At 55.3% G+C, this 23,766-nt stretch overlaps 12 protein-coding genes across 12 annotated transcripts; 3 read left to right on the top strand and 9 right to left on the bottom strand.

Moving 5' to 3' along the window:
* Window positions 1-251: 251 nt before the first annotated feature.
* Window positions 252-2,067, top strand: DL89DRAFT_245333 (ABC1-domain-containing protein; the record flags this gene model as incomplete). Its single annotated transcript, XM_040885088.1, has 1 exon — window positions 252-2,067. The coding sequence occupies one exon, from the start codon at window positions 252-254 to the stop codon at window positions 2,016-2,018; it is 1,767 nt and encodes a 588-aa protein (XP_040745138.1). The 3' UTR covers window positions 2,019-2,067.
* Window positions 2,047-3,309, bottom strand: DL89DRAFT_266616 (amidohydrolase-like protein). The gene has a single exon (XM_040887140.1). The coding sequence runs from the start codon at window positions 3,278-3,280 to the stop codon at window positions 2,069-2,071; it is 1,212 nt and encodes a 403-aa protein (XP_040745137.1). The 5' UTR covers window positions 3,281-3,309; the 3' UTR covers window positions 2,047-2,068.
* Window positions 3,310-3,661: 352 nt separating this feature from the next.
* Window positions 3,662-5,858, bottom strand: DL89DRAFT_234154 (uncharacterized protein). The gene has a single exon (XM_040884941.1). It carries the CDS (start codon window positions 5,690-5,692, stop codon window positions 3,680-3,682), a length of 2,013 nt encoding a protein of 670 aa, XP_040745136.1. The 5' UTR covers window positions 5,693-5,858; the 3' UTR covers window positions 3,662-3,679.
* Window positions 5,859-6,295: 437 nt separating this feature from the next.
* DL89DRAFT_221789 (P-loop containing nucleoside triphosphate hydrolase protein) lies at window positions 6,296-7,483 on the top strand (the record flags this gene model as incomplete). Its single annotated transcript, XM_040884538.1, has 2 exons — window positions 6,296-6,724; window positions 6,782-7,483. Coding segments are annotated over 2 exons (1,131 nt in total), but the record flags the coding sequence as incomplete, so codon positions are not given.
* Window positions 7,484-8,732: 1,249 nt separating this feature from the next.
* DL89DRAFT_222053 (acyl-CoA dehydrogenase NM domain-like protein) lies at window positions 8,733-9,914 on the top strand (the record flags this gene model as incomplete). The annotated part of the gene is made up of 1 exon (XM_040884562.1): window positions 8,733-9,914. A coding segment is annotated over one exon (1,182 nt), but the record flags the coding sequence as incomplete, so codon positions are not given.
* Window positions 9,915-9,917: 3 nt separating this feature from the next.
* DL89DRAFT_266614 (uncharacterized protein) lies at window positions 9,918-10,442 on the bottom strand. Its single transcript, XM_040887139.1, has one exon. It carries the CDS (start codon window positions 10,402-10,404, stop codon window positions 10,213-10,215), a length of 192 nt encoding a protein of 63 aa, XP_040745133.1. The 5' UTR covers window positions 10,405-10,442; the 3' UTR covers window positions 9,918-10,212.
* A 1,055-nt stretch (window positions 10,443-11,497) lies between these two features.
* On the bottom strand, window positions 11,498-11,906 carry DL89DRAFT_266613 (uncharacterized protein). The gene has a single exon (XM_040887138.1). The coding sequence runs from the start codon at window positions 11,857-11,859 to the stop codon at window positions 11,623-11,625; it is 237 nt and encodes a 78-aa protein (XP_040745132.1). The 5' UTR covers window positions 11,860-11,906; the 3' UTR covers window positions 11,498-11,622.
* Window positions 11,907-13,399: 1,493 nt separating this feature from the next.
* Window positions 13,400-17,672, bottom strand: DL89DRAFT_266612 (uncharacterized protein; the record flags this gene model as incomplete). Its single annotated transcript, XM_040887137.1, has 12 exons — window positions 13,400-14,001; window positions 14,023-15,096; window positions 15,146-15,226; window positions 15,264-15,639; window positions 15,665-15,790; window positions 15,841-15,911; window positions 15,964-16,314; window positions 16,340-16,471; window positions 16,536-16,943; window positions 17,055-17,174; window positions 17,197-17,443; window positions 17,479-17,672. Coding segments are annotated over 12 exons (3,393 nt in total), but the record flags the coding sequence as incomplete, so codon positions are not given.
* Window positions 17,673-18,861: 1,189 nt separating this feature from the next.
* Window positions 18,862-19,898, bottom strand: DL89DRAFT_282989 (DNA/pantothenate metabolism flavo protein; the record flags this gene model as incomplete). The annotated part of the gene is made up of 3 exons (XM_040889720.1): window positions 18,862-19,205; window positions 19,237-19,762; window positions 19,800-19,898. 3 exons carry the CDS (start codon window positions 19,896-19,898, stop codon window positions 18,952-18,954), a joined length of 879 nt encoding a protein of 292 aa, XP_040745130.1. The 3' UTR covers window positions 18,862-18,951.
* Window positions 19,899-20,147: 249 nt separating this feature from the next.
* On the bottom strand, window positions 20,148-21,911 carry DL89DRAFT_266611 (uncharacterized protein). The gene is made up of 10 exons (XM_040887136.1): window positions 21,693-21,911; window positions 21,514-21,650; window positions 21,409-21,483; window positions 21,114-21,300; window positions 20,968-21,064; window positions 20,671-20,894; window positions 20,619-20,642; window positions 20,404-20,598; window positions 20,247-20,360; window positions 20,148-20,209 (listed from the first exon to the last, which is right to left on the bottom strand). Exons 1-10 carry the CDS (start codon window positions 21,822-21,824, stop codon window positions 20,186-20,188), a joined length of 1,209 nt encoding a protein of 402 aa, XP_040745129.1. The 5' UTR covers window positions 21,825-21,911; the 3' UTR covers window positions 20,148-20,185.
* Window positions 21,912-22,043: 132 nt separating this feature from the next.
* DL89DRAFT_256598 (uncharacterized protein) lies at window positions 22,044-22,418 on the bottom strand (the record flags this gene model as incomplete). The annotated part of the gene is made up of 1 exon (XM_040885460.1): window positions 22,044-22,418. One exon carries the CDS (start codon window positions 22,416-22,418, stop codon window positions 22,044-22,046), a length of 375 nt encoding a protein of 124 aa, XP_040745128.1.
* Window positions 22,419-22,688: 270 nt separating this feature from the next.
* Window positions 22,689-23,339, bottom strand: DL89DRAFT_274574 (P-loop containing nucleoside triphosphate hydrolase protein; the record flags this gene model as incomplete). Its single annotated transcript, XM_040889204.1, has 1 exon — window positions 22,689-23,339. The coding sequence occupies one exon, from the start codon at window positions 23,337-23,339 to the stop codon at window positions 22,689-22,691; it is 651 nt and encodes a 216-aa protein (XP_040745127.1).
* Window positions 23,340-23,766: the final 427 nt, after the last annotated feature.

Below are 23,766 nucleotides of genomic sequence, written 5' to 3'. Positions count from 1 at the left end.
ATTAATAAACCAAGCGCAGATGTCTCTGCCGCGCCTTGTTTCTGGATTCACCATCTCCGCGATCGGCGTCTTGCAAGCTGTTCTGGTACAATGCTGCTGTTAGAAACGCGTCTTAATCAGAGCACCGATCAGGAATCAGGTTGATTATCGAGATGTCTGCTTACGCGCAGACGCTGGTGTTGGCTGTTGCTGGTCTTCTTGCTTCTTTTCCATTTGCTAAATTGCGAAACACTACCTCAATTACCGCAGCAATGACTCTAGGCAGAATCGGCCATAGGCTGTGGCGATATCGCTGGCTCAGCCGGACGGCATTGGCTGTGTCTGGTGCGGCCGGCGTATATGCATACGATAAGCATTTTCAGGCATCGGCGCTGGCTCGGACTGCGCGGACATTCAAAGATATTGCAGCCATTTGCATAGACTACAAGCTGAACTTTAGAACAGAGCGTGGGGTGGAGCACCTGAACATGATCCATGAGCGTGGGGCGAAGCGGCTTCTGCGCTGCTGCCAAGAGAACGGCGGAATGTTTATCAAATTTGGGCAATCGATTGCGCTCCAGGGCCCACTGCTGCCACCCGCGTATGGTCGCGAGCTCAGTGTCCTCTACGACAATGCTCCATTTGTACCTGTGGCAGAGATTGCGCCCGTGATTGAGCGCAACTTTCCTGGCAGCACCCTGGATGATCTGTTTGTTGACTTCTCGCAGGAAGCCGTGGCATCGGCGTCTGTAGCACAGGTGCACACGGCAAGACTTCGCCGGGATCCGACGCAGCTGGTCGCGGTAAAGGTTCAGAAGCCCGAGATCAAGCACCAGATCGCGTGGGACTTGTTTGCCTTCCGCACATGCGCGCTGGTGATCGAGAAAGCATTTGGTATCCCGATGATGTGGTCGGTGTCTGAGGTGGAGCAACGGTTGCGCGAGGAGACAGACTTTGAGCGCGAGGGCCACAATGCCGACCGGGCTCAGGATGACCTCAACAAGCTGGCTGATCGGTGGTTGCGGTCTTCAGTGTACATTCCAAAGGTGCACTGGGAGGAGACGCGGCGAGAGGTCCTCACTACAGAGTGGATTGATGGTACAAGCATGGTGGAGCCAAAGAGGCTTACCAGCCAAGGATGGTCTGAGAAGGATATTATGAACCTGGTAGTATCTGTGTTTGCATTCCAGATCTTTGTCTCAGGCAACGTACACGGCGATCCTCATCCAGGCAACATCCTGGTCCGCCAACACCCTCAGTACAAATCGCGCCCGCAACTTGTTTTGCTTGACCACGGACTGTACATTCGCGAGTCGCGACAGTTCCGCAAGCAGTATGCAGAGTTTTGGCGCGCGGCAATGATCGGTGACAACGCCAGTATGCGCAATATCGTGCGCCATTGGGGCTTTGGTGATACAGACATGTTTTCGACGATGATCTCATTGCGTCCGCCTACACTAACCGGGCACCCACACATGCACAAGCTCCAGCAGCAGGCAGAGCAAAATGGTGACGATGGCTCACACAGCACGAAGGATGCGTACAAGGAGCAGATGGAGTTTAAGAGGCGCGCCATAGCCGCGCTCAAGGGCACTCGGAAGCTGCCACAGGAGCTGGTGTTTGTTTCGCGCAACATGAATATCGTCCGGGCCAGCAACCGCAGCATGGGGATCCCAGTGAACCGGATAAAGATCCTTGGCCATTACGCGGCCTATGGGCTGCACCAGATGCTGGTCGACGATGCACTGTCGCCTAACCGGAGATTTGACCGGGTGCGCGGCGTTGTGTCGAGCCGAGAGATGCTGCTGAGTCGATTCCTGGGCCTGATTGTTGCCGAGTGGAGCTATTTAACATTCAATATTGCTGTTACTGTGGCCAGCACGAGCATGGCGCTGTATGAAGGGGCTTCTTGGATTTGGTCCTTGATAACTGGCAATAGTCGACGGTTGGATTCTGAGAGCCTGCTGGATGAAAACATGCAGAAAATGATCGAGCGCAAGCTCGGCTACAAGATTGACACAAGCCTGTTCAGTGCATAGACGTTCCATAGGTTTTTCGCAATGTATTACCAAACGTATATAATCGGTCTTTACACGGTGGGTGAACCAGGCGGCTTGCGCTCCTTGAAGCTCTTTTGGGCAGCAGCCCAGAACTCGGGATCGAGCAAGCATCGAAGGGCTGTACGGGCATTGGTTTCGGCAGCAAACAGCGCGTTCTCATGAGCGCTCTCGGTCTTGGCTGCATCTGCAAACGGTGCACTATGCGGCGGTGCCTTGACACCAACTAGTGGAAAGATTCCGTGCAACGAAATGAAATCGTGCGACAGATTGCCAAAGTCAGTGGATCCACCGACATCTTCGTGGAACGGCGGCACCTTGTACTTGGCCTGCATCAGTTCCTCGTAGTAGCCTCCTAGCACAGGATTGTCGATGTTGTCGAGTAACTCGTGGTCCATCGTAATCTTGTGTGTGCATCCGGTGGCGATAGCACCAGCCTCAAACACCTTGAGCATCATACCCCGCAATGTCTCCAGTTCGGCGCCAGTGAAGGCCCTGAATCCACATGAGATTTTGGCATAGTCTGGGACGACGTTATTCGCCTTTCCTCCGCTCTCGATGATTGCATGGACGCGCCACGTCGGGTGCAGTTGCTCGCGCATTACGCCAAGTGCGTTCATGGCAATGACAGCTGCGCTGCCAGCATTGACTCCCATCCAGGGCGCGAGAGCCGAGTGCGACGACTTGCCAAAGTACTCGATGTTGAGCGACTGAATTGCATGTGAGTGCCAGGCGCCTGAATACCCGCCCATGTCGAACCCACCGCCCGGGTGCAGCATCAGCAAGGCATCCGTGCCGTCAAAGACGCCCGCCTTGTGCATAAAGATCTTGCCGCCTCCGCCTTCCTCAGCTGGCGTGCCAAACAGCTTCACAGTGCCTGCGATTTTCAGTTCGTCGATAGCTGCAGTGAGTGCCATGAAGCTGGCGACACCAGAGATGGCAATCAGGTTGTGGCCACAGGCATGGCCGATCTCGGGAAGCGCGTCGTATTCGGAGCAGAATCCGAGATGCAAGCCGTCAGGACCAGCTGGCGAGACATATGTGGCTACAAAGGCTGTCTCGAGGCCAGCCACGGTGCGCTCGACGGTGTAGCCGCGATTCTCGAGGAACTCTGTCAGGAGCTTGTGGGCGTGGAATTCCTTGAAGCTAAGCTCTGGATTTGCGTGAATAGACAGCGAGATTTCGCGTAGGTCGGCATTGGCCTCGGCAATGACGTGTTTGATGATGTCAACAGCAGTGTCCATGGACAAGGAAGTTGCAAATAAAATACAAAGTATGGAGCTTGGTATGGAATGAATGAGGGCTGCAGGAAATTAGACGCATTTTATACGGTGGGGGTGGTTTGTGCAAGTGTGCTGGTGGTAATTCACACGGACTTTTGCCAAGCATTCGCTAAATGACGCGTCGTCGGGCAGGATATACCGAGGGGTGATCTATCGATACGTGTACGTTTCTCAGTTGCAATTCATGTGCCTGTGCATCGGGCGGAGTTCGTGCAAATGTGATCGCCTCCCGAGAATCCTATTAGACAGGGGAGGACCATTTTGCCGTGCTCCGAAACGGAGCTGGAGGGTAGTTACATAAGCTGTGTGCTGGTAGCGTGCAGGATATTAATAGCGCATGGTGATATCGAAAAATATATATTACATATGGCGAGTAGAAGTAGGGATTAGTGTGATAATACGAAATGTGAATGGATCAATGGATGGATGGATGAATAGATGGATGGATAGATGGATGGGGGTGTCAAGGTTGGCTGTGGCGAGGCAGTAGCTCTTCGATTCCCTCTGGATCCACGCGAGTGCGCCACTTGACATTAGCAGGCACAGCAGGATTGCAGAGAGCTGCAGCCCAGTTGCTGGCACAGGAGCCGCGCGAGTACGGGCTGACAATCTTGGGAACAGCAGGTGCCGTTTGCCAGTCGCTCCTGCCGGGGTCCGATATGCGCCCGAGTGTTTGGCACCCAGGACCTCGTGCGTGGTCATGTTGCGGCTAATCAGGATGGTGTGGTACCCAAACAGGCCGCCAACGAGCCACACGTTCCAGAAGGCAAAAATAAGGACAGCCAACACGACCGGGTGGCGCTTGACTGACTGGCGGAACGACAGGCCGGGCTCGTGGTGCAGCGGCAGGATCAGGCGCACGAGACAGAAGGTGACGAGGTAGAGGCACAGAAAGGTCAGTGCACCCACAAATCCATAAAAGTAGCGGTAGTTGCGGCGGCCAACGCAGTTGTTCAGCCAGATACAGTGGTGGTCCTCGTTCTCGACGCAGTTGTCGCAGTACTTGCAGTGCGAGGCCCGCGGCGGGCGATAAATCTTGCATGTCTCGCAGTACTTGAGCCGCACAGCGACATTGTTGACTGCTACGAGTTTTGTTGTCGGTGGAAACATCAGGTACGGATCAGACGCGGGGCGCTCCGGTACCTTGGGATCGTACACGCTGAGCGGGCCATCTCTTCGTCCAGCGTGGCCAATATGAACCCAGGGAGGCGGAAGTTTCTCGTAATACTGCAGTGGCTGCGGGCTGGCATAGGGGTGGTGGTGGCCTATGCGGTCGGTTGCAGTGCTGGATGTAGCACGGTGCGACTCGCCCCCAAGGACTGACCGCGACTGCTGGTGCTGCTGGTGCTGCTGGGCGTGGTCGCCAACGTCGATAGCGTAGTTGTCGGGTGCGGTGATCGCATCCAGATTGCGCGGAATGATGCCCGGGTCGCTGAACGACGCCTTCATCATTGACGTCAGCGTCAGAGCGGTCAGATATACAAAAACTATCACTGGAGCCTTGTGCAGGTCTGTCCAAAGGTACGGGCACACAAATATCGAGAATAGCACCACGGGGGTAACGACCATGCAGATGGCAGAAATGAACGGCAACGGGCGGCTGCCGGTAATAACCCTGCCACGGAACAAGTGCCAGTTGCCGTGGTCGTATAGCCGGTACATGCGCTCCTTGCGGCGCAGCCCATCGCTGGTGAACTTCTCAGGGTGCTCGGCCAAAATATCCTTCTCCACCGGCTCGTATACGCCGATCGGAGCCGGTTTCCCAGGCACCCGCGGCACCGGAGCCGCACTGGGCACTGCTAGATTTTCGTTCATCGACATGCGCAGCACTACGTGGCGCGGCGGGCCAAGCAGCTGAATGCTGCTGCTCCGACGGTGGCTACTCGGTTCTGGTTCGCTGTGCATGTCGTCGGGACCTTCAATTAGCGCTGAATTTCGCTGTGGTTGAGAAAAGGGAGAAGAGCTGAAGGAGGCAGGAACGGCCGGCTGCCCTGGCTGCGATGGGGGAGGGTTGTAGAACGAGGGCTGGACACTGCAAGTTCCTGGAATCTGGACGATCCCATTGGCCGCCGTCTCTGTGTCGCCACCCTGCTCTCGCTGCAAGATAGAGCGGCCGCGCGCCCGGTGGCTGCCGCTGCTGTACTGCCGGGAGCGTGGCCGCCGAAACTTGACCCTGCGGGTTTCGGTTGGCTGGGCGCTCTGCGCTGTGTAACGTTTTTGGCTTGTGGCAGTAGCAGGCGTAGCCAGCGACAGGGCACCACCGCCCATGTTGCGCCAGGTGCGCTGCTGCCCTGGCTGCTGCTGCTGCCGTTGGGCTCGGGGCACTGAGCCCGGAGGAGTAAGCTGGACAATCGTAGATTTTCTGTATGCCATCGTGTTACCCTCGTTCCCTCGCGAGTTCCTTCAGCCAACTCAAAAAGGCAAAGTATGAGTGCGAGAGTTGGTGCCGAAACAAAAAGAATAAACCACGGGTAAGAGGGGGGAAATGCAGGCGACAACAGGTGCAGGCGACAAAATGGCGCTCTTTATTGAGGAGGAAGGGGGCATTGTTCAGCCACAAAGGGAAAAGTCTCGTTAGTTTTTTTTTTTTTTCTTTTTCAGAGCCGTAGAAGAAAACTGAGCTCCGCTCGGCGTACTATACCCGATCGCAGGGGATTTTCACAGGCTTTCGTTTCGGGGACCAGTGTTGACGATAATGAATCTCCCTACCGGCCCTCTGCTTTTGTGTGCAGGCAGGCGAAGGCCATTGACGGGGCTAGCTGCGACAGACATATGGCGCTTTGTGAATGTGCATATGTATTTGGGTCTCCCGCAGGTGCAATCTATCCGCCCCACAAACAACTGGCTCACCAATCCAAATACAAGTAGGCGGGATGTCAGGCGCCAAACCCATCGTCATAGCGCTTTCCCCCCTTCTACTGCTGCCCGTGCATATTTCCATTGATGAGGGTGGCCCCTTTCCAGCAAGCAATCCACATGCTCAGAGAATACCAGAAGGAATGCATCGACGCCTGCCTCAAGCGCATCGACGAGGGAGTCAAGCGCCAGGCAGTGTCGCTCCCAGTCGGCAGCGGCAAAACAGTCGTGTTCTCAAACCTGATAAAAAGAATCAAGCCGCCAACCAGCATTGCAACCAAGACATTGGTGCTGGCCCACCGCGAGGAGCTGCTGGAGCAAGCAGCAAACCAGATTCGGAAAGCATCGCCCGACCTCATAGTCGAAATTGACCAGGGCAAGCGCGTGGCGAATCCGGCAGCCGATGTCATTGTTGCGAGCGTCCCGACGCTGGGCAGGGCCAACAGCAGTCGCATTGAGCGGTTTGACCCAAAGAGATTCAAGTGCATCATCATTGACGAGGCACATCATGCTGCGGCCATGACATACCGGCGGATCATCGACTACTTTGTTGGAGTGGGCGTCGTTGAATCGAGCAAAGATGCCAGCGAGCAGACGGATGTAGAGATCACACTAAAGGGGAACCAGGACCTGGTTGTATGGGGGTGCTCGGCGACGCTGCGCAGACATGACGGACTCAGCCTGAATCATGTGTTTGATGAGATTGTCTACCAAAAGTCGTTCTTTGAGATGATCAGCGAACAGTGGCTCTGCCCCATGAAGGTGGTCACCATCAAGACACAGGTCAGCCTGGACAAGGTGCGCAGTTACATGGGCGATTTCTCCGTCAGCTCACTCTCTGAGACCGTCAACGAACTCGACCGCAACAAGGCCATCATCAGCGCCTACCACGATATTGCACAGGGCCGGAAATCAGTGCTAGTATTTGGCGTCGATGTCAAGCATGTAAACGCGCTGAAGGACCTGTTTGTAAGCTACGGGGTCAATGCAGAGGCGGTCTTGGGCACGACACCACCGGCTGAGCGCCAGCGCATCTTGGACGATTTCAGGGCACGCCGGGTCCCGGTACTGGTCAACTGCGGAATCCTGACTGAGGGCACAGACATCCCAAATATCGACTGCGTCTTTATGTCGCGTCCCACACGCAGCCTCGTCATGTTCCAGCAGATGATCGGTCGCGGGGTGCGCAGGTTTGATGGAAAGAAGGACTGCCTGATTGTCGATTTCGTCGACATGTTCTCTAACAAGACCTCGGTGGTCACCGTACCCAGTCTCCTGGGCCTTGATCCACACATGACTCTCGACGGACTCGACATAGACAACACAGATGATATGCAGGAGCTGCTAAAACAGCAGAAGGAGAAGAAGCTGCGCGAGGAGAACGACAGGATCCTCCAGGAGGCAATCGGCGACATCACTTGTGAGCGTCTGAAGGAGGAAATTGAGAAGCTGCCACTTGAATCGATCGAGTCACTGAAGAAGCTTGGCTTCCAGGCACACCTGCATCTCAACCCCCTGCATTTCTTTGACCTGAATGCCATTGATCCGACGTCCAGTAGTGCTCGGCACTGCTCCAACCTCGACGCAATCTCGTGCGGCGACATCCGCCTGCGCACGATGAGCTTGAACGCCTGGGTCAGCCTCTCAAAGAACCGCTATGTGCTGTCGGTTTCGGGAAGACTCTTTTTCGTGTTCAAGCCCGAGAACAGCGAGCTCTGGAGTGCGTCGACCCGCGCGACCATCAAGACTGGCAGCAGGGGTGGGAAGGAGTTTTATACGCCCGAAACCGCCATCAAGATGAAGGCTGATACGCTCGAGTACGCAATCCGTGGCGTAGACACGTATCTGACCATGAACCTGAAGCACTACGAGCTGGGCATCGTGAGGTGGAGCGCGCTCTGGCGCAACAAGCCGCCGACCATCAACCAGATAAATATGCTCGAGCGCATGGGTGTCCGGGTGCCGGCAGCCGTCAAGCGCTCGGCCGAGGGATACAGGCCAGGACCCGGGAGGCTGCAGCAGACCAGCGTCGAGGATGTGACGAGAGTGTTGGGCGAGAAGCTAAAGATCAGCGACGGTGACGGTGGCGAAATGAGCACCAAGGAGCCGATGAGCGCTAATCTGACGAGGGGGTGCGCAGTCAACCTTATTACCCGCATGAAGCTCGGCGCCGGCAAGGCGTGGAGGCAGTTTGACAGAGAGACCAAGCGCCTGGAGAACTCGTCAAGGAGCGCTCAAGCCGACCTGTTCTTCGCGTGAGGCTGGTTCACGAGATAAGACAACCGTGAGAAAGCCGATTTGCATGCGCGTCCTCCGCCCAGGTATAAATTCCTCGGGTCTCGTGCACAGCTGGGCGATGCCTGTTTCTCACCCCCTCCCTTTTCCTCCATCAATTATCCACAATACAACCATGCTTCGCCACGCCTTCGCCAAGTTTGCCCGCCCGAGCACCAGCAGTGTGCGCGCTCTGGTAAGTTGTCTTTTGTGAAATTCCACTACTGCACGGAAATGCCCTCCAGCCAGGCGTCGTCTAAACCACACAGCTCCCTAGGGGTCGGTCTCGCAAGCGTCTCGTCTCAGCACCTACAACGCTGCCATCGCCGGTCTGTCCGAGGAGCAGGAGGAGTTCCGCGAGGCTGTGCACGGATTTGCGCAGCGCGAGCTCGCCGAGCGCGCCCAGCAAATCGACAAGGACAACGCCTTCCCCATGGACATGTGGAAGAAGTTTGGCGACATGGGACTCCTGGGCATGACCATCCCCGAGGAGTACGGCGGCGTCAACATGGGCTACCTCATGCACACCGTCGCCATGGAGGAAATCTCGCGGGCCTCGGGCTCCGTCGCTCTCAGCTACGGCGCGCACTCGAACCTGTGTGTCAACCAGATCTACCGCAACGGCACTGAAGCACAGCGCCAAAAGTACCTCCCCAAGCTGATCTCTGGCGACCACATCGGCGCCCTTGCCATGTCTGAGCCGGGATCCGGCTCCGATGTCGTGTCGATGAAGCTGCGCGCCGACAAGAAGGGCGACAGATACATCCTCAACGGCAACAAGATGTGGATCACCAACGGTCCGGACGCCGACACCCTGGTTGTCTACGCCAAGACCGACATGGAGAAGGGCAAGATCACCGCGTTCATTGTCGAGAAGGGCTTCAAGGGATTCAGCACCCACCAGAAGCTCGACAAGCTGGGCATGCGTGGCTCAAACACCTGCGAGCTCGTCTTCGAGGACTGCGAGGTGCCTGCCGAGAACGTCCTCGGCGAGGTTGACCGCGGCGTCTATGTCCTCATGTCTGGCCTCGACTACGAGCGCCTTGTCCTGTCTGGTGGTCCTCTCGGCCTTATGCAGAACGCGCTTGATGTTACTGCCCAGTACGTCCATGAGCGCCACCAGTTTGGCAAGCCCATTGGAACCTTCGAGCTCATGCAAGGCAAACTGGCCGACATGTACACGAAGCTGAATGCCTCGCGCTCGTACGTCTATGCGGTTGCACGTGCTTGTGATAGCGGCAAGTCCAGCAACAAGGACTGCGCAGGCGTCATTCTGTACAGCGCCGAGCGTGCTACCGAGGTGGCTCTGGATGCCATCCAGTGCCTTGGTGGAAACGGCTACATTAATGACTACCCGACTGGCCGCATCCTGCGCGACGCCAAGCTCTATGAGATTGGTGCTGGAACTAGCGAGATCCGCCGGATGCTGATCGGTCGTGAGATGAACAAGGAGTACCTTCAGTAAACTTGTTTCGCTTGCAAATGAAATAATTGTTTATTTACGAAAAGCCTCTGTTGCCTAGTTGGCTGGAGAAGATACGAAAGGATGTTGGAAGAGGATGTAGCAGGAGGCTATTGAGCAATGGCCTTGGATATAAGAATCGCGGCATATGTAGATTAGCACCCATGTATCCAGGTATAAAATGGCCACTAGGGGCGCACTCTTCCTAGCCGGCAGCTATTATGTATGCCGAAAGCCAGACCTGTGCTAGTTCTGGCGAACAGGAGCCCCACGCACCAATCTAGGTGTTGCTGCATCCAACCTAGCGCCTGTCCCAAGGATTATTGTTATTGACATCGTGCGCCAACAAGTTGCCACCATTAAGCTGACGCCTGTCCCAAGGGTTGTTGTCGTTACTATCACGCTTCAGCTTGTCGACATTGTTGATAACCTGTGGAGCAGGAGCAGCAGCGCAAAGCGCAATGAGGGCAAGCAGAGGAATGGAATACTTCATTACTGACGTGTTAGCAAAAAGCAGGAGAGAAGTGGCTGTGGTAGAATGAGAGGAACAGCTGGCAGCCTGGCCATTCTCCTTTGGGTTTTTATACCCGCTGCGAACTCCAGGATTGTTGAAGCGATTCCCCGCACATAAACAGCACTCGGCAGCATCTGCATTGGAACAGCGAGCAGGAGTGGTCTTTGAAGCCTTGCCACCGAGTCGGTAGGAGTATCATTTTTCGATTGCCCACAAGCATCTCATCCGCTCACCAGCATTGCATATCCTATTGGCGGGCATAGCAAGCGTTGACAATAACAGTACATAAACGGCTCCCGAGCCTGTGCCAATTACCAGCTTCAGCCATGTGCGATCCACCTGCTTAGTAATGCAGCAAGATCACCTGGCTGCACTGGCCTGCGAGTCCATACTTGACATGCATTTATGTGACCATGGGTGCCTAAGTAGGCAGAAAGTTCGAGAGATTTGCAAGAAGCCATCGCATTCTACAAACGCTGGGCACCAAACCAACCTTCAAGTTCCGCAGTGTTTGTATAGCCACCTGCTGTAAAATGGGGAATATGCAAGGGTAAAGTGGATTTGAGTATAAATCGGCTCAGGCTCCGTGTCTCACCTATGCTGCCATGCTGGTTTATGTCAGATGTTTCGCTATGTATGTAGATTTCAGCGATTTGTGCAACGGATTGCAGAGGACCCACATTGAACTGATTTTGTGCCGCACTCTGCCCCCAAGACTTTGCTGGCAAGCAAAGGTGACACTGGGATCCTGCTTGGAACCAGTTGCTGGTTCAGTCCACAGTTCGTGGGCACATCTTCTCACGAATTACTTGGTGACATTATGTAGCACAAACCTGCAAAGTTCCTGTGTCTAACAGGAATCGGCTCTGGGGCCATCTGGAAGGAACCATGGAATCTCAATCTGCGCCGATCCTTCTCGAACATGTTTACAACACAGCTCCCAGGCTACATCGCTGGAAGCAGGAAAGGTGTGTTGCAATATCCATCCAAGAGTAGGAATTTTGGGAACTGACCAACATAGATGTGCATGCATGGGATGTGCCAGGGTACATGTTGAACTTTTACCATTCGATTACAAGTAACATATTTATTCGCTTAAAAATGGTATGGTCACACTAAAGGAATGTTGAGCTTTGATTAGGGATATGGTTGCTCCAGACCAGCAGCTATCAGAGAGTTTGGAGTAGTAGAGCCAACCTACTTTTCCTGGTGAACAGGGCTATCACGCTTCAGCCAATCGCCACTGTTCTCGATCTGGCGCTTTAGCCATTCCCAGTTGGCGTTCTCGATCTGGCGCTTCAACCAGTCGCCACTGTTTTCAATCTGGCGCTTCTCAGGCGAGCGTCTCAGCCAGTCTCCGCCATTTTCAATCTGAGGAGCTGGTGCAGCAGCGCTAATGGCGGCACAGGCAAGGAGAGGAATGTAATACTTCATTGTATTGATGGCGTCAGGGAGGTAGGGATTGCAAGAGGAAGTTGGTGTTGAACCGATAATTGGGTGGACGCCCTGACCAGGTCACTGGTGTTTTATACTCGTCGTCGATCCCAGGTGTATTGAAAGGGTATCCTTAAATATAGTACATCCCTGCCGCACGTACTTTGAATATGTTAGCAGAATGGCCTTTTGGCGATGTTGCAATTAGGTCAATAAGACTACAGCGCTTTATCTTAAGGACGTATGGCCGGCCATGACTGGGCTACTGCCGCCATGGCGATGGTGAATACGCCAACGCAAAGTCCGCAGAACAGCGGAATCCAGATATATTGTGCATTCGCACATTGTGCCACTGTGCCACGTCTGCTGAGTTGCCCTATGCACCAATGGTAAATGTCCTTATACCCGTTATTGCGCAAAAAGACATTTCACACCATCGCACAAGCTATTATCCTCCTATTTTATGTGGATGGCCCATTCTAGCAATAAGCATGGCACATGGGGGTTCTTGGAGCCATACTATATGCCTCCTCAACTGTGTCCAAACCACCCGCTTTTCACTGCCACGGGACCTCTGTGGCTGCATCGGCCTTCGGTCGTACCCTGGTATGCAGCCCTGAAGATAGTCACATTGCAGTGACCTGGGCAACCATGGTGGGATCCACAATAGACCACGGTCTTTCGCGAATGCCGAGAAGCTAGCACTCACACAGTAGTTCATAATCCAAGTTCGGTAAGCTGAAACCACCCCAAGCTTGAATCTTGATTGACTGAAATTCAGTGCCTCGTACTGTCCACGGAGCCAGTGCATGCTGCAAAAATTCCGCTCAGCACACGGACCATTGCCATCAAGCTGCAGCAATGCTATGTTAGTCTGCATATCACTGCTGTTATGTGGACATCAAATTCAAAGGGGTTAGTGACGAGCAGACCTGGGATCTGTGGGGATTAGGCGGCTTGGCCATGCGTGTATGCATAATACCAGAGCATGCCAATGACCAGCGCCCCTCCTCTGTTTGGTCCGCAGCGTCGGTTGGCGCGAGTTTGCTTTCCCAACAAGTGGGAATGCCCCGTGAATCTGTCCTATTCGTGCAATTAGGGACGCAATTGCCTATAAGTCGTACATTTTCGAACCCCCCGATGAAGCGGGTTCTATTGCGTGTATTAATTTTTGTTGAAAATCTCTATTCAATTGAGGCATTCCAGGTGCAATTAAATTGTGTCTATCTAGTCCCAGTTCCTCCTCCCCCAACCTCTGGCGTCTGACCACCTTTGCCTAGGCAGATATAAGGGACAGCTAAGGGAGTAGAGTCCATAGCACACGTTGTTCAGAATATCTTTTCCTCTCAATGATAATGAAGGTCCTCTATGCAATTATCGCAATTATCACTGGGTCGCTCGCTATCCCGCATGCGCAGATTGAAAATGGCGGCGGACGGATACCGGGCAAGCGTAGCAACAAGATTATTGGCTACAACATGCCACCAGTATATGACATCTGAAGTCCTGGCACGTAGCCACACATGTACTATAGTCCACAGTAATATTATAAGCTTTGTTATTCGTATGATAGCAGAAAAGAAGTAAATGAAAAAGAAAGCATTTCTGGACCAGAAATGGGAGTGTGTCAATATGAAATGAAGTGGTCGTTATTGGACATGCTTGACAATGAGCAACACCCTGGTTTGAGAGTGTCAAACAGAATGCAGATGCAGATGCAGATGCAGCAAAGACGCCCGTGCAGCACAGGGCAAGGTTGGTAAGCGGGAACTTGAGGGAGTGGTGCAAAAAGGGGAAGGTCGTAATGCAGTGGTGAGGGGTGTGTGGTTGGAGAGGGGCTTGCAAAAGAAAGGTAATGCACAGGTTTGGCTTGGTCGTCAAGAGCAAAGTCAGGGGTGGTGGTTGGTTAGAGATTGGCAGAAAATGCGCTTAAACATGGCGGTGGAGGTTTCCCAAACCAATGTTCATGGCGCGGTTCTGATTCTCCTTGATGGCACTGACATCGGGAATCGGCTCGATACCCCGGATACCGCTCTCGTCCTTCTCGGGCGTGGCATCCTTGTCAACTCCCCTGATCTTCTCGGCCGAGTTCCGCATGACATGCGGGACATCAAACTCGGTCGCATCACTTTCAGCCGAGTGCTGCGATGACGGGGTACGCACGCTGGCATCGCTGAAGAACTCCTCTTCATACTCCTCGTCAATGGACGCCAGGACAACGATACTCGGGGCCTCGTTTACGTCAGACTTGGCATCAGAAGCCTCATGGACAAGCTGGGTCACAAGATCCATGCCCTCAGCGTCGGAGTTGAGGTCAACGGTCGGACTGGCAGACTCGATGGATGCGGCTGTGTGTGTAGCATCGGCCACGGCATCATCGGAAGCCACAGCGCCATCCGATTCACCAAGGTTGCCGACATCGCTGAAGTCGTCGGAAAACGCATCAGTAGCAGCATTGCGCTCAAAGTCGCTGTCGCTCCACATAGCCGATGCATTGATCTCGGTGACAGTCTCGATCTGGGTGATAATAACCTCGACAGCCTGCTGGCTGGACTCGGCAGCAGCCTCGGCTTCGGCCTTCTTGGCAGCCTCGGACTCGGCAGCCTCGTCATCGATGCTCATGGACTTCTTGTTCGCCCTGCTGCCGGTGGCACCTGAGGGAGCGTCGGACTGAATATCGCCGTCAGCCTCCTCGTCGTCCGAGTCGGAGTCGCCCTCGGGGGACTTGCTGCCCTTGGAGCTGGCCGGGCTCTTCTCGTCCTCGTCGTCAGAGTCGTTGCTCTTTGGCGAGTCCGCCTCATCACGGTCGTCGGCGCTGGCCTTGGGCAAGGCTGGCTGGGAGGAGGTGTCGGGGGCATCGCTCTCCTTGTCGCCCTCATCGTTGTTGTCGCTGTCATCTTCCTCATCCTTGTCATCGTCGTCGTCGTCCTCCTTCTCTTTGCCATCGGCCTTGTCATTGTCATTGTCCTTATCATCGTCGGCATCCTTGTCATCATCAGCGTCCTCGTCCTTGTCGGCCTCCTCGCGCTCCTTGCCGCTGGCCATGCCAGCCTCTAGGACCAAGCCGCGCTTGTTGGCGGTCATGGAGACACGAGACGACAGCGGAGCATGGGTGGGAGCCAGGGTGAGGTCCTGCTGGGCGCCGAGAATCGATGTGGTGGAGAAGCCCATGATCTCCTCTTCATCAAGATCGTCCATGGTGCGAGTGACGACGTGGACGCCCGGGATGGTGAAGATCTCGGCAGCCAGGACTATCGGTAGCCATATCAAGCTCGAGCTCCTTGACTGCGCGCTCGGCCTGCTTGAGGCCGGCAGCTGCCAGGCGCTGGACTGCACGCATGACGTGCGAGTCATCGTCGTCCTTGTGCTCGACCCTGCTCAGCGTCGTCCTTGTCGCCATGCACGGCCGTGGACTCATCATCGCTGTCTTGTGATTTCTTGGACGCCTTGTCGTCAGTGTCAGAGTCGCTGTCGGAGCCCGAATCGTCCTCCTTGCTCTCCTTCTTGCTTGCACTGTCTTCGTCCTCCGAGTCAGAATCCTTGTCAGAATCCTTGTCGGACTCCGTTGTCGGACTCCTTGTCTGAGTCCTTCTCCTTCTCCTTCTCCTTCTCCTTCTCCTTCTCCTTCTCCTCTCCTCCTCCTTCTCCTCGTCTTTCTCTTTCTCCTCATCCTTCTCCTCGTCCTTCTCCTCATCTTCCTCTTCGCCCTTCTCGTCACGCTCCTCCTTGATAATTTCCTCATCGCTGGCGCCATCGGTGAAGCCGTCGCTGAAGCCGTCGCTGAACTCCGTCGATCTCAATCAACTGGGTTGATGTCTCGTCACTGGCAGACGAAGGCTGCACGCTAGCGGTAGAGAACTCAGCAGACACGGCCGATGAAGACTCGGCAGAGACTGCCAGAGGTGGATTCAACAGAGATAACCGAGGAAGACTCAGCAGAGGCAGCTGAAGAGGACTGAAGCAGAGGCAGCCGAAGAGGACTGAGCAGAAACGGCCGAGGTGGACTCAGCAGAAACGACCGAGGTGGACTCAGCAGAGGCAGCCAAAGTGGACTCAAGAGAGGCCGAGCTCAGGTCATCAGCAACAATAGTCATCGATGACGACTGAGCGTTCAAGGAGAGCAGCCTGCGGGACTGTCGTGGAGGTCTGTGGAGCAGCAGTGGAGGTCTGCATGGAGATCAGCGAGAGAATCGACCTGATTGCAGACATAGTCTCCGCGATCTCGTTCTTGGACTCGGTGCCTTCAATATCGACATCGGGCCTCTCGGTCGATCTAACGTCCTCCTCAGCATCCTCCTCTTCATCAGACTCCGAGTCCTCAGCCGCACGCACCTTCTGGTGAACTCCGTTTGTTGGCTGGTACTCGTCGGCGCCCAGGGCTGCTGCAGACCGGTTTGGCATGGTGATGGTGAAGTCGGCCTTGTCCATGCCCTCATCGCGCTTGCGCAATTCGGCCTTGCTCGTCTCAGCAGAGACCGACGGAGGACCCAGCGCTCTTCTTCTTCACCTGATAGACACGCACCACGTGCATCTTGCGGCGTTTGGTCCCCTGCGCCGATGCGCTGGTGCTGTCTGCCGCTGACTCGGACAGAGGCGGTTCGCAGGTGGTGGCCTAGGCTGGCCGATGACTTCGGACAGATTGGGCGGTTGCGGATGTATCCGGGCTGGCTGATGACTTGGGCAACTGGGCAGAGGCAGTCGACTCGGACAGAAGCTGCAGCCATCAATGGATCGAAATCAGTGGCCACCCGGCGGTTGCCACCCACAGCGACATCACCAATATCCGGCTTGGCCGAGCTGGTAGAATGGGCCTGGGCAACACGCGCGACATCCTCACGCATGCCCTCGCCCTTGCCTGACTCGTGCGACTCGGGCTCGTGCGACTCGGGCTCGTGAGACGAGCTGCTGGCGGGGGCAGCCGATGAGGATGAAGCAGGCGAGGCACTCGAGGAAGACGCGCCGAATGTGGGCCGCAGAGCCCGGCACAACAATGGTTGTGGCAGCATTGGGGTCGGGGGTGGAGGAGGACGGGGTGGGAATGTTTCCGACAATAGGTGATGCTGCCGTCCTTGCCGACCGAGGCGCTGAGTGGCGTGGATGCCGGCACCGTCGACGTGGTCTTGATATTGACGGTCCTTCTGATGGTCTTGCGATCGGCCTTGTGCGTAACCGAGACATCCTCGTCGCCCTCCGACTCCCCTTCCTTCTTCTTGCCCTTCTTTGGATGGCGCGGGTGTGGCGGCGGCCGTCGGCGGCGTCATCAGACCGAACGGGAAGTCAGGCCGCGTGAACGGATTGATCACCGGTGTGGTCGACTCGATGGTTTCAGAGCATAACCACCTCGACGGACTTCCTTCCACGACGCTTCCTCCCGTACTCGTCCTCGTCTTCTTCGTCGCTGTCATTGACATCCTCGCCTTCATCCTCGAGCCGCTGCAGCGAGCTCTTCAAACTCAGCATATCCGTGATCTCCTCGACGATCACCGCCGCGTGCGGCTGGTTCAGCGTATACGAAGGAGTGTACGGCGACGCCGCAAACAGATTCCCGTACGCCGCCTTGATATTCGCCAGTGGCGCCAGTCGCCTGCTGCTCCCGAGGCCGTTGGCGTCGGTGTATACAACAGTGCGCCGCCCGGTAATGGCATCACGTTGCCGGCTAGTGGGTTCGGTGGCGGGATCTCCTCGCGGTGGAAAATCAAGGCTGGCTTCACCAGGTACGTCAGCGACTTGTGGTTGTCGTCGCCGTCGCCCCCGTCCTCGTCGTTCAGCCCGCCGTCCTTGATGGCCGACTTGACTTTCTTGAAGATGCGCGTGGCTGAGTCCGATCGCCATGACCTCAGCCTCTGCACGCTGGTGCGAAGACGGGCCTGTCGGGTATATCAAGGCTCCGTTGCCGATGACTCCAGCACCGAGTGCCTGCAGGAGGCCGCCAAGACTGGCAAGCTCGCTATTTGTCGGGTTGGTATCGACTAGAAAAACACAGATGTATTTTAGATGCATCATGGGATATGTTGCTTGCAGGTGCTAACTGAAAATGTCCACTTACCAGGAGGGGCAATTGGCCCAGCGCTGACCTGACTTGCCGCCAGGAACCACGCAACAGCTAGAGCAGAGATGCTAGTGCGTGTCATTTTTGCCTTAGCAAAGAAAGGATGCTTGTTTTGTTGAAAGCTCACGGATTCAATTACCCGTTAATGAAATGGTTCTAGTTTCTTTGTGAGACGCGTGTGATCAAAAAAATAGCTCCAGAGAATGAAATTTGGTCAGGGTGTAGTCTAAAGGAAATATTCCGTCCACCCCTTGCAATACAGGAACAACAAAATTGGAAAGAGAATGCTAGTGGATGCTCAAGGAGGAAAAAAAATTGAAGTGACAAAGTCGAAATAGGTTTTTGAAGAGTGCACCGCGGGAGTAAGCCAAAGTATATGAAGCAAATGCGAGGGAATGTCACCACCTGCAAAGCCCCGTATTGAAAATGTCTTGATGCTAAATATGAGTGCTCTGGAGAAAAAACATACGTGCCTCCCCCATGTGTGCGGGGGAGAGATGTACGCTAAAAACAGGATCGGGCACTGGGCCAAATGTGCTGGAAATACCATCCAGAAACTCCATCTGCGGCCCGTCCCTGGCGCAGTGTGTATGTGGAGAAACATGTATTTTTAGGCTGCGACAAGAAAGTTTCAGCGCGCACTTTAGTAGACACGGGCTTTTTTGCTGGGAAAATAGTACGACGATGCCGCAGTAGGGCTGGGCTGCTTGCTATCCAGCAAAAAGCTACCAAATAAAACATTCTCGCTGATCCCCCCGGATGGCTAGCATATCTGGTGAGTTGCCAAGAGAAGCCGCAGAGACACATTCTCTTGGAAATAGGCTACCAAGAGAGCAGCTCGAGTTTTGAATGGAATGTCGAGCGTGCTACTGTTATTTTTCCACCATCTCTTTGCTTTTTTGTTTTTGCGGAACCTGCGCCCTGCTGGCAGTAGCATCAGGAACAGCCTCTTTGAAGAGCAATGGTTTTTGGCTGGAGAAGAAAAGGAACAGGGGATGATTTATTAACAACAAACTTGATCTTGGCAACAGCCCATATTGAAATCAAGCTGCCATAAAGACGCGATGCCGCTTTGCCAGCTCCACCACCACGTCCTGCTCGATGTCGCGGCCCTTTTCGGCCTCTTCCTTGGGGATCCGGATCTCATACGGCTGGTCCGACTCCCTGGTGATAAACCACACCTGCCACTTGCGCGAATGTAGCATATTGGCAATGACAATCTGGTGGCCGTACTTGTTGAGTGCATATTGCGCCTTGGGCACAAGCAGCTCGGGGTCGGTCTCCAGCTTGAACGACACTGTGAAGCACCGGGGCGCCCAGGTGCTGACCAGCGGTGCCAGGAACTTGGGCACCTGGTTCATGCCGCAGGGTCAGGTCGCCGTCGCGCGACTGAATCTTGTGCTCCGACATACTGTGCGACGGAATGAAGAAATCGCTGACTGCCGCCGCCAAATAAAACATCGCCGCCGAGCCCAGCGGAGCCAGAATCTGCGAGATTGCGCGCAGCAGAAACAAATAGTCCGACAGCGTCGTGAAATCTACCATCAGCAGCTTGGTGCCAGAGTACTTTTGCAGTAAATGCAGGTCGCGGATTACCGAATCCCGGTACTTTGCCTGGATCTGCACGTTGCCGGTGCCGTCGGGCTCCAGGTAGGACAAAAGCCCACGCGGGTAGTGCCGGTGGAACGGCTGCAGCGACTTGTCGCGGTACAGGAATATCACCGCGTAGCCGGCCGCCAGAAATTGCTCAGCCGAGCTGCTGCCGCGCGTACCCAGGCTGAAGTTGTCTACGAACCGCACTGTGTTGTTCTCCAGGGGCACGGTCGTGCCGCCGCTCGTCACTAGCACGATCGGCTGGTGAGGCGGACTGGCTGCTGACAAACGCACTCACCGCAGAGTGCGCCCACTCCAGGTTCGATGGCGGCGAGTTCTGGTCAAAGTACGTGTCGGGATCAATGACCTTGCGGGATCCGGAGGGCGACAGGGACATTCTCACTAGTGTATGAATGGCTGTTAACGAGAGAAAGAGTGAAGGAAAATGATAACAGGAGATAAGAAACGCGAGGCGTGCGATCGGCCTGTTTTTTCAATGGGTCTTAATACGCACCTAAGGAAAAAGCAAGCAGTGGCGCGGGAACCCGCCCCTTATCCACTCACTTTTTGAATAGGCTGAAAACTCCAGCAAAAAGCTATACGTTAAGCAGGTACAATAGAGAGCGTGATGTCATCACCGCTGATAGGAAAAAGTATATTCCAGAGAATAATGGTTGCCAGCCCTTATACACAGATGCTCTTGATCTCCTAGATGCTGCAAATGCCCAGCGGACCGCGCCAGCACCGGATCGCCGAGCGCATCCCGCAGGACCTTTAGCGACTCGAACACGCGCCCATGGCCCATCTCCAAGCACAACAGCGATGGCACGCGCGCTGCCAATCTTAGCACCTCCGCCGCCTCCGCAAAGCACGTGTCAGGCACACTCCCTCGCATAGCACACTGCCACCACGCCCAGCTTTTGCAGCCGCATATTCAATGGCGTACTCCCAAGCCCCCCTGCAACCATTTCAACTACCTCCCGCCGGGCTAGCCGCCGGCCGCTGCGGCCAGCATCTATCTGGTACGCCAATGTCTTCAAGAATGGCAGCTGGCCAACAATTTCCGTGGCTGCATCAGACGCGACTGTCGCGCTGAGCTTCAAGGTGCTCCAGAAACATGCAGGCCAAACAGCTTGGGGTACTTCGGAAATCAATGTCAGCAGGAAAACCTCAAATATCCGCAGATTCGAATGCGCGAGAAGCGCCTGCGGCAAACCTTCCAGCGTGTGCAATTCATGACTCGGCAGGTACCGCAGGGCGACATCCAGAGAGCAGAGCCTGGGGAAATCGCGCTGGTCGAATGGCAAGAGCGACGCGTCGGTGTTGAGTAACCTCAGAGTATGCAGAGGCGACGCGTGGAAGGCCGGCAAAAGCGATACGGCCCGACCAATGGCTGGGTCGAGCGGAGAGTTTTTGGAGCTTCGGGAACCGCAGCAGCCTGTCGAGTCTCTGCAGTGCTGGTCCACCTGGGCTGCTTACATGAATCAAGTGGATATCCAGGCACTCAAGCTCTGCAAATACCGCCACTGGCAGTGTGCGCGTCCGACGGTGCGCGTGCGTGGTCTCCACGAATGCATTCCAGGAAACCACTCAGGGTGATGTTATTCAGGACCAACGACCTGAGCGTTGCGGCGGTCGTAAGGGGCAGCATTGCAAAGTCGTGCAATCGTCCGTTGATATCCAATGTCAGCGCCGTCAGCGCCGGTTCCATCATTACCTTGCGGAAGCCGTTGTAGATTCGGGAAGATGTCGCTATTTGGACCTGCCGACTGATATTCGACTCGCTGGGGCTCCGGCAGCTGCCTTTTCACGGTTTCAAACAACTGCTCGGCGCGGCTCGTCTGATTGCGGCTCCACGTATACTGGCCACCCACTGAGTGATGCACATAGCACTTCAGTGTTCTCACCTCCCACATGCGGCCTTGGAACCCAATCTCCTGAAGTACACGCATGGCCATTGTTGGGCCGACATCGGCGTCAATCTCCAGCCACATCGTGTGCGGGTGGTTTACGAGATGCAGGTTGGTACGCCCTTGCACGTGCCGCGCCGGTAACACCCCGTAGATGACCCCGGCGCAGTGCTGGCCACATGGAAGAGGTGCTGCGAGCGCTGCAAAGATGTCGGCTTGCGGATGCTTATAGAGAGCGTCTTGTGCAGGTGGTGGGAGCGCGCGCGCCATGTGCGGCAGACGCCAGCGAAAGGCTGTAGGGAGCGCAGCGGCTGGGTTGCGTCGGTGCAGGTGCTCCCAGACGGTGCTGGCGTTAGCAGCTCGGCCACTAGCATATCGATGAAAAGCTGCTGGAAAAGTATCGCGCTCGGCATGCTGAGCTATGAATTATAGGAACACGAAAATGAGAAGAAAGCAAGCTTTGTCTGTGCTTTCGTCAGGCATGGAGGGACTGGGCAATACTGCTCCGTGAAGAAAGGCGTATAAATAACTTTTTTTTTTTTTTCGAGTTTTCTCTTCCATCGTAGATCTTTGCTGGTCACGAGTGTGTATCACTGCTGAGATGAGAAAAAGAGAACATTAACACTACCTGATCACTCTTCGGATTCAGTTTCACTGTCGCTCGGATATGAGGCTAGCACACTCAGCGGGTTTTCCTGGCCACTGGGCTCTTTGGGAACAACTTTTGGCTCTGGTCTGGGTTCTTTGGGCTCTGCCTTGACTTCCTTGACAACCACGGCAATTCTGCTCACAAGCGACTTGGCCACAGGCCGCTTCGCTGTGGATTTCTTTGGCACATCCTTGGTGCGTTTCTCAGCGACCATGCGCTGGAATTCAGCGGCTTCCAGCATGTCTCTGCGGCGTTTGGCCATGTTTTTCTCGTGCTCCTGGTCGTCGATGGCTTCGAGGAACTCGGTCTCGTCCTGGTCCAAAAGCCTGATCTGCTTGCTAAGGCGGTGGGATTCCATAAACTCGTCTTCTTTTTTGCGCTTCTGTTCCTGCAGGCGCTCGTAAAGCGTGCGCGGGTCGTAGGAAGGCTCTGGTACGGGCTCGGTTTTGTAGGCTTCGCGCCAGGCCTCTTCCCGCTCTTTCTTGGCCTCCGACAGAGTGTCCTCGGAGACGAACCGTGCGTTAAATTCTCGTTCAGTCATGTGATAATGAGATTAATGTGAAAAGGAGCTTGGGCGAAGAGAAGCTAACTGTCGGTTTTTTCTGCTCTGTCCTCTCGCCAGTGTTCCTCAGTGCTCGGTTATGGAGTACGTGGCATCGGCGTGGATGGTCAGCGACTTTGTAGCAATGCGCTTCTCCTGGGCGTCGTCATGGGTGATCCACACGCACGTGCGGCCGGCCAACGCCTGCTCAACCATCAAGGTCGTGGCCGGGTCCAGCGCGCTGGTGGGCTCGTCCAGCAAAAGCACCTTGGGGTCACAGGCCAGCGCCACAGCCAATGCAACCCTCTGCTGCTCGCCGCCCGACAGCTCGGGCCATTTCTTGTGCCACAGCTCATCGCTAACCCCCCAGTCCTCGGCGATCTCCACCGGATCATAGTGGGCGCGGCCCTGCTGCGCGCGGAACCCTGTCACCTGATCGAAGAACTCCAGCGGCGTGCCGGGCAGCTGCGCCGGGCGCTGCGGCACATACATGACCGAGGCGCGCCACTGCGGGACCCCCAGGTCCTGCGGAGTCGTCGGCTTGGGTGTCATTAATGTGCAGACGCCTGCGTCATAGGGCGTGAGCTGCGCCAGGCACCGCAGGAGTGTGGTTTTGCCCACGCCGCTGGGCCCGCGGACCGCCAGCGTGTCGCCCGGGTGGAGCGAGAACGTCACGTCGTAGAAGAGGTGGTCGCCGGTGTCTTTGCGCTTGGTCAGCTCTTTGACCTGCAGCACCATGCTGTCGCTGCTGATTGCGCCGTAGGTTGATGCCATTTGCGTGAGGAAAAGAAACAGGATTAATTGGGAGTGGGATGTATTGCTCAAGGAACGTGAAAAGAAAGGGGCTATGCTCCTGACCGACTCTTGTGCGCTTTTGTGGGTGCGGTTTTCCCGGAGGTGTGTGATCAGCGCCGGCTGCTGTCATTGGAATCGTCCCAGTGTCCCTGCTATGGTAAACTACTGTGGCCCGCCGTTTCTATCAGTTCTCATGGCAGAAAAGCTTGGAGAAAAAAATAGCAGTTTGAAAAAAACGTCACATTGATGCGTTAAGAAAAAGGAAGAGGTTCTCCGCTTCGCTCAACACGCCTCCCCACCCGTTTCTCCTCTTCTTCCTTCCCTGAAGCATTTTCCCCTCGTTATTTTCTATATACCATTCTTTCTACAA

Source organism: Linderina pennispora, assembly GCF_002104995.1.
Source record: "Linderina pennispora strain ATCC 12442 chromosome Unknown DL89scaffold_4, whole genome shotgun sequence".
Classification (NCBI taxonomy): Eukaryota; Fungi; Kickxellomycota; class Kickxellomycetes; order Kickxellales; family Kickxellaceae; genus Linderina; species Linderina pennispora.
This window is presented reverse-complemented; position numbering and strand designations above follow the sequence as displayed.